The following is an 8051-nucleotide window of genomic DNA, read 5'->3' as shown; positions in this document are numbered from 1 at the left end:
CTCACCGCCCAGCGGGGCCCCAGGCGCCGGCGAGGGGATGCCCCCGATGCCCCCCTGCAGCACCGGAGCGGACCCGGCGCTCACCCTGGCCTGACTCCTGCTCTGCCCTGCACCCCCCCAAGCCAGCGCCGCCGCCCCCAGCCCGCGCGGGCTGCGAGGCGCCTCCTGGATCTGCCTGGCTCTGGCTGCGCGCCGCGGGACTGGCCGCCTGCTCCTGCCTTTCTGCTCCGCCGGCTCCGGTCCCCGGCAGCTCTATGAGTGCAGCTTTCCAGCCCTCCCTCAGGATGATGCAGCGCCCCTTGGGAAGCAGCACGGCCTTCAGCATAGACTCGCTCATCGGCAGCCCTCCCCAGCCCAGCCCGGGCCACTTCGTCTACACCGGCTACCCCATGTTCATGCCCTACCGGCCGGTGGTCTTGCCCCCGCCGCCCCCACCCCCTCCGACCCTCCCGCAAGCCTCGCTGCAGCCGGCCCTGCCGCCCTCTCACCCCCACCACCAAATCCCCAGCCTGCCCCCCGGCTTCTGCTCCAGCCTGGCCCAAGGGATGGCTCTCACCTCCACGCTCATGGCCACGCTGCCCAGCAGCTTCTCCGCTTCCCCGCAGCACCAGGAGGCGGCCCGGAAGTTTGCCCCCCAAGCTCTCCAGGGCAACTTCGACAAAGGCGAAGGGATCCCGCAGGAGACCGAAGAGGGGAAATCCTTCCTGAGCAAGGAGAGCTCCCTGCTGTCATTCGCCGCCGCAGAAGCCGTGCAGGCGTCCCTGGGTGAGTGGCTACACGCCTTGGTCTGTGCGCGCCGTTAGAGCAAGTTTCTTCCTCCCTTTCCTTCGCCCCCTTTCAGCGGAGCCAGGGTGGGAGGAAGGGTGATTGTCAGGCGATAAAGCCAGATTGTGTTTGGTGTGTGTCCATCCATACCATAACCATGTACATTTCACACACGTAGCAATTCCATTCCATTGGGAGAGGTGGTCTCCAGATATTTTTTGGCTAGGAAATAAACCCCTCTTCCCCCCCCCCCAACTCAAATCCTGGGGGAGGTGATGAGCCCCCCCCACGTTATTTCCAAAGGAATGCACTCGACAAGGGTGGATGAGATCTAACACTGCAAAGCGCAACCTTATCAAACCGAAAACTTAAAATCTATGTCACATGTAATTACTACCTTCTGTCTAATCGCTATTTATAACCGCGCTGCCTGTGCTGAAGGAGGCCAGTTTGATCTTACAATTGATTTTAAGCGGGTTTAAAAAAAATCGCACGCAGGAAAGAGTCTCATCTCTGAAATATTTAATCCTCCCATGGAAAAAGATGTGTTTTCCAAAGAGAACTAATCTCGGTGTAAACACTTTCTTCCCACGGTTCACAGTGCTATCGAAAGAGGAGAAGTTTTAAGTACTTCCCAAACAAATTAAGTTTCCCTTTCTCAGTTTTTTTGAGAGGTAAAGGACCCATCCTCCGTTTTCCTCCCATTGTTACAAAAATATTGGCAAGTGAAATATACATGGCTACCGGTAGGTACATGCAGAGAACTGTCTCTTCAATCTTGTGTTATGACAGAAGGTAACATTTCATAAATCGGTTTGGTGCGAGGTTATGGGGGATGATGTTCCAACAAATCTATAATGATGAGAAAATATCGGCCAGTGAAGAAGTGTTGAAACGGGCAGTGAGAAATTCAGTCTGAAGGAAACTGCTATATGTCCCGAAATGTTACTTTGTGTCTGCCAAGATCGGTGTTCTCTTTCCTCCCTATAAACCCGCTGGCTTTCTTCAAACTCAAATAGAGCTTCCTCCCGTATATAAATACAGAGACCTAAATCGAGGAGGTTTTAATTCAGTAGAACTAAAATTTATGCTGGAAAATGTGCTGGGAAGCTAAACATCTGCAGAGCTAACCGTGCAAAATGTAACGAAATGCCTTTGGTTTGCTTTCAGTAGGGGCTGTCCGGGGTCAGGCCAAAGATGATTCCAAAGCGGAAGACGACTCTAAAGGCAAAGAGGAAAGTTTCTCGATGGACAGCGATCTAGATTATAGCTCTGATGACAATATCACAAGCCAAGCCGCTCATAAAGAAGAGGACTCTGGCAACGCACTAGAAGAAAACACCCAGAGCACAAATAACTCAAACACCACCACATCCACTGGCAAAAACAGGCGGAGGAGAACAGCCTTTACCAGCGAGCAGCTGCTAGAGTTGGAAAAGGAATTTCATTGCAAAAAGTACCTGTCTCTGACAGAGAGATCCCAGATCGCTCATGCCCTCAAACTCAGCGAAGTGCAGGTCAAAATCTGGTTCCAGAACAGAAGAGCCAAGTGGAAAAGGGTGAAAGCCGGCAATGCCAACTCGAAGACAGGAGAACCCTCCAGAAACCCCAAGATCGTGGTACCCATCCCAGTCCATGTCAGCAGATTTGCCATCAGAAGTCAGCACCAGCAGCTGGAACAAGCCAGACCCTGATACATTTCCACTACCCCTTCCCCCCCATCCAAAAGTTTTGATCAATGTTTCGAAATCGGGTTAAAAACAAACAAACACAAACTTTAATCTGAACCTTTCGACATATCAAGTAAAGCAAGAATCGATTAATAAGAGGCTTAAAACTGTCTTTTGTTTTGGAGCGGGAATATCAAACCCTTGAAGAGACATAATAAATATTTATTATACTGTCCTACTTTGTATATAAAGTGCTGGATCTCAGCTGCAGTGTTTTGACTCTTATGGGACCAAATAACCAGTAACATGAATTCTTACATTCCAGAAGAAAACCACAACAAAAAACTGCAATGCATATTACTCATCTTTTGGTTTTTGTTTTTTTTTATCATTTTGAAAGGTAAAAATGAAACAAAACTAAGAGGTTTGTTTTCCCTTTTTTGGGTTGGCTGAGTGGCAGACATTTGGGTGACTTATTTTCATTATTATTATTATTTTGCCTGGCTTGCTGTCGATTTGGTTGCATATTCTACTAAGCCATGTTTGAAAAGCACGATCCTCTCTATTGTGTTTAATTTATTTCAATGTAGCTTTTTCCTGATAAGTTATGAAATTTAAAAAGAAACTCAGTCTTGTGAATAAACAAAATCAAAAAACGAAAAAGAAAAAAAAACCCAACCGACTTCTGTACAGAATTTCTTGTGTGAGAGTGGGAGCATTTTCCCTCCTAGGACAGTATCATTTTAGGTCTGGGTCCTCTACTTCTTAAAGGTGAGGTTTATTGTCAATAGGAAACATTTAGCAAAATACCTAGAGTTGAACTCGGGGGGAAGGCAGAGCTTGCCCCCAAGCTGATGGCTGAGTTTATGGAAGCGAATTTCTTCTATAATAAATTGTAAACAAAACCCTGCTGAAAAGGATGTTATAGAAACAGGCTGGCATTGCAGAGCCTAGTCGAGGAGGGAGCTGACCAGAAGGGAATACCGGTAGCCATGCCTGTTATTCTAGGTACCTTGAATTGAAAATGACCAGACAGATCTGCCCCCTCTCCGTAAATATCCAACACACACACCCATGCACCAAACTACCTGGAGCTTTAAAACCAGCCAGTACTGAAACGTCTGTAAATGAATTGTTCTGATTTTACTTCTGCTCCAGTCCTGTGGCGTGTCAAACAATGAGAGAGATGCAGGCAGTTTACTGTAGCAAGTGGGACTGACTGTGTATTGTTATCTGACCTGCCGCGCTGTAGCTGATTAACGCTCTAGGAAATTAACAGGGCCAAGTCAGTATCTATTCGCTGCCTCCGATCTGTCCGATTAGGAGGAAGAAAAACTGCAAAGTTGTCAGAACTGTAGAGGGTCTTTAGTGATATTTAAAAGCAAATCCCCCTGCTCCCCCCCCCAAGTTGTCATGATGCCACACTAATTGGTATGTGCACAATGCAATACTCTGTAACTACATGACAAAAATGACAATATTCCGCTAAAAACTCGGCCAAAATAAACCCATCGCAATGGGGATTTTTTCTTTTCCACATGATCGTGGGATTAGGAGACCAGAACTTGTTTCCCCCCGCCTGGTTATTAAACATATATTTGATCGTACACTTCCCTCCTCCCCTCACCGAAAGCTTGTTTGCTAACAAAAAGCCTTTGATTATTAACAATCATTGAACGCAAAATACTACCTTTCCTCCCACAGATATTTAAACAAAAACATTGTCTCTATAACTCACCTATAACGCATCTACTGTGGGTATCAGGGACAGAGGCGATCTACAACTAGAAAGACAGGAATTAAAAGCGTGGATTTGCTAAATAAAATTAAAAACAAACCCAAAAAGCAGCCAACTCCTAACTGGCTGTGAAAGTGGACAATTACGGAGAGCTGCAAGGAGCAATTTGCTATGCAGATAGCGCTGAGACTTCTCGTTTAAGCTTCAGTGAGTAAATCAAATGTTCCAGAAGGTCAATACCAATATTGACATAATTTATATCAGTTGCACTTCATCATTTTTTTTTAAATGCTGGGGTTTAAATTGCATTAGAGCGGCCTGGAAATGAAGCTTTGTCAGGACATAGCATCTTGTGTGTGGTTTCCCTTCGAAACTGCCCTAAAAATATTCCAAGTAAGTAGCCTGATCAACATCGATTTTTTCCCCCTTTTGCACGACGGACTATATTATTTATAATGACTGATAAACGGCCTAGACGGATTAAAAGAGAAAGATAGGAGAGGGTCATGAATAGCTAGCCTACATTTGAATCATGGCCACTGAAAGGACAAGGCCAAATATTTCGGCACCAGCAGATAATGACTGGTCCTTTAAAAAAAATCTATTGATACAGAGGCTGTGACATGAATCACACCTCATAGAAAACAATTTATAGCCACAGAGGCATTGAAGGAATAAAGTATGACTGTGAGTGGTGTATCACATGGATGTGGGTTGTTTTAGGGGAATCAAGTGCAGAAGAAAAGTCATTGCTCTCATGTACCTGTGCTCAATAGGCGAGGGGCTGGTGCGTGTCTGCATGGAATTTTGAGGGGGGGGATTCTATATATAAAACCCACGGGCGGTCCCCATCGAGTTGTCAAAGACAGACTTACTGACACACCCAGGTCAAGCAGAGAAATGTAGGAGCTAACTACACCCCCTGGAGAAGTCAAAAGAAAGTATGGGGTATATAAAAATGTGTAGCCCCAAGAGAAACCCTAAATTTTCAATCTATAACATGATCTCTATGTATTTTTGTAAGCGATGCCAGAAGCACTACAGTGCAATCTTTATTCTACAAAGGGAAGCGCAGGCAGTTATGGGGCTACCGTTTGTCCCTTCTTAGAAGACCCTGAAAATAGAAGCTCAAGTCACTTAAGAAGTTTTCCAGCCGCCCTTAGCTGGGAGGAATGCGGGAATGACGCGAGCGCTTTGGATTGGGGTCAGTTACACCGCTCCAGAGCTGGGAGGGTTTCATTTTAGGAAAGAACAGCTGTTCTTCGCCCCTTTTCCGCCAAGGGGGCTGGGAGGGGAGAGACACACGCGACAGTAAATACAATAAAAGGAAGCAGCTGCCAAACGCTTAGCAAAGTTACTTACTAATCAAGTTCCCCCCCCCCCCAAATAAAATAGCTGCAAAGTATGTGAGAGAGAAAGGGAGATACAGGGCTTGAGGTGCCCTGAAGTGGAAACAGGGACAGAAGAAAAGAAGATAAACAAGTGAGGGGGGTTGATAGCTGTCATCATCACCACTATCATGGCTTTCATTTGGCTGCCTAATGAGTCAGATCACAGGCAGAGAGAAAAATTGTCAATCGCCCAGGCTCTAATGAATTTTTTTGCAAATTGTAATCAAGCCAGGCCGTCTCAGCTCGCTGATTAATGAGACCCAGGAGGCTTGGCCAGCACCTCAGCTTTTTATTCCATCCCGTCCTCCCTGCACTAAATTAACAGCAACTTGTCTGAGCTTCAAATTAACTCCCAATGATTAATTCTGATGGGGGGGGCCTGAAGAATCGCTCGTCCTAATAGGCACTGGCCTGTGATGCTGTTTGAAATTAATACGCTTCCCCTTTGGCTGCCTGCTTTAATCCAAGGTTGGGGTTTGACATCACTATATTTGTTGTTACAATAAATTCCAGTTACATCTGCAGATCAAATAATTACAATGCCCCAGTCACAGAACAGAAATCGGGGCCCACGCTCCCCAGCCCAAAGTTGGGAGTTTTCTCCAATCGTATTCGCAGCTCAGCGGGCCCTCTTATTTGACACTTCATTATAAAATAATTGTCCAAAAAAGTAAATTTACCACGAATGCTCATACAAACAATCCCTCTAATTTCTTGGTACAATGCTATTCTATTAGATCAGATTCATTCATTTTAAATACACTCCTGGTATTTATAATCATCTCATTAGGAAAATATGGGGGGGGGGATTATTTTGGTAGAAAATACTCTCCACCACTACCACACACACACACACAACGAACCTAAAACAAAGCTCTGAGAAGAGACTAGTTTTGGTTTTTGCCAAGCTAGAGCTGTGCTTAACTGACAAGCAGACTGTGTTTAAACTTAGCAACTTTCATTGCACGGATGTCAGGAAAGCAGGAGAAAGGGCTAACCGGTGTTCCCTTAGAGACATCATTTCAAAGGGAAAGGCACTAACATTGTCCCGGTGATCAGGAAGGGTTGTGTGGTGGGTCTGCTACCACTCGAATCCTTGTGTCCAATTTGGGTTTAATACTCCCCTACCCGCATACACACCACAGCTATTTCTTTAGTCCTTGAACCCGCAGGTTTGGATTTTTTATTATTATTATTAACATGACCTCCCATCTCTCCTTGGTGGCGATCTTTAGGTTCCCCATTGACTGCGTTTCCCACTTGTGTTTTTATAGCTTTGATGATCATCATTACATGTTGTATTATTGTAAACTCATCATGCTATTCCCTATATTGCATGCAATTTACCACTACACATATGTCTCTGGGGCAAACACATCTGTTCTAAGAAGCCGAGACACCTCCCCCCCTCCGAAGGGTCAGACCTCTCTTCCATCTTGTTTCTGTTTGTATTGACTTAATTGGTTTAATTATTTCAGCTGTGATTGGCAATACTCAGCATTGTACCTTTTTAACTGCCCCAGGGGTCTGCCAGTGATCTCTGTCAGAAGGATGCAGATTGCTTAGCCATCCTGCAATTTACAAAAGTCCCTTTGTGCTGAAGAATCGAGATAAAAGTAGAACTGTTCGCTTTCCATTGGGAACGCTGGATGAATTTATTATCCCAGACCCCAGCAAAGGTGGTGTGGGAGGGGAGATTATGCTTTCGCAATTAATTTACTATTATCGGTCGCCGATTGTCTTCTCAGACGGGGGGGGGGGGGGGGGGGGGAAGTAACCCGATTGGCCTTCACCGGACAACGCAATAGGTTAGAGATTTGAAAGAGATCGTTTGCAAATAATCGTGTCGTTAAGTCGGTGGCCAAACAGAAAGGTTAGAGCAGCACCTGAAACCCACGCGAAGCAATGGCACATAAGGGCCAAAACAGGAGTAAAACTGAACCAAGCTTGACATTCTTCTGCCTTTTCCCGAGAACGACCAGTTTGCAAAGTGATCATTGTCCCCCTACGCAATCAGGTGGTTGAAATCAATTTCCTTGAAATCAAAAAGATGAATTTTATTTCAGTGTAACCATTACTTTATATCGATTTAAAAAAAACCTACCTGAAAATATCCAAAATCCTCCCCTGTGGCTGAGCTAATATTATAGTGAGGAATATTTCGAGAGAAAGTTTGTGGCTCTCCAGGCAGATTGAGTAATTTGGCCAACCAGCAGTCACTGGAATGAAGAGAGAGGACACATGGAAGTGCATTTAAGAATAAGAACTGGTGACACTATATATCCGCATTTTTAAAATGCCCGGCGAACAGTGATCGGACAGCAAGATCTGGACCAAGCCACGCTTACATATTTCTATACTGCGATGTAGCAAACCTCGCCAGCGAGATCAATCTTCATAATTCGGCCCTTCTGGTGTAAACAAGAGAAATATGAGCAGGGTAACTGAACGTGAATGCAAATCACACTGTCACCGTAATAAAGTACC

General features: G+C 45.4%; 1 protein-coding gene across 2 annotated transcripts; it reads left to right on the top strand.

Moving 5' to 3' along the window:
- The first annotated feature begins 254 nt into the window (after positions 1-254).
- Positions 255-3064, top strand: LOC113406990 (homeobox protein GBX-2). Of its 2 annotated transcripts, none has more exons than XM_026654009.1 (2): positions 255-765; positions 1939-3064. In XM_026654009.1, exons 1-2 carry the CDS (start codon positions 255-257, stop codon positions 2457-2459), a joined length of 1032 nt encoding a protein of 343 aa, XP_026509794.1. In that variant the 3' UTR covers positions 2460-3064. The 2 variants fall into 2 exon arrangements, with proteins under 2 accessions (XP_026509794.1, XP_026509793.1); XM_026654008.1 differs by having other exon boundaries at positions 1936-3064.
- Positions 3065-8051: the final 4987 nt, after the last annotated feature.

The sequence above is a fragment of the Terrapene carolina genome, unplaced genomic scaffold, assembly GCF_002925995.2.
Source record: "Terrapene carolina triunguis isolate 2854851 unplaced genomic scaffold, T_m_triunguis-2.0 Scaffold175, whole genome shotgun sequence".
NCBI classification, from domain to species: Eukaryota; Metazoa; Chordata; order Testudines; family Emydidae; genus Terrapene; species Terrapene triunguis.
Note: the sequence above shows the minus strand (reverse complement) of the source record. Positions and strands in the feature narration are given on the sequence as shown.

Bases quoted from the DNA above. Each gene is read 5' to 3' on its own strand.
- LOC113406990 (XM_026654008.1), top strand. From the start codon at position 255: ATGAGTGCAGCTTTCCAGCCCTCCCTCAGGATGATGCAGCGCCCCTTG. The intron at 766-1,935 runs GTGAGTGGCTAC...GTTTGCTTTCAG, and splicing joins AGCCGTGCAGGCGTCCCTGG to TAGGGGCTGTCCGGGGTCAG.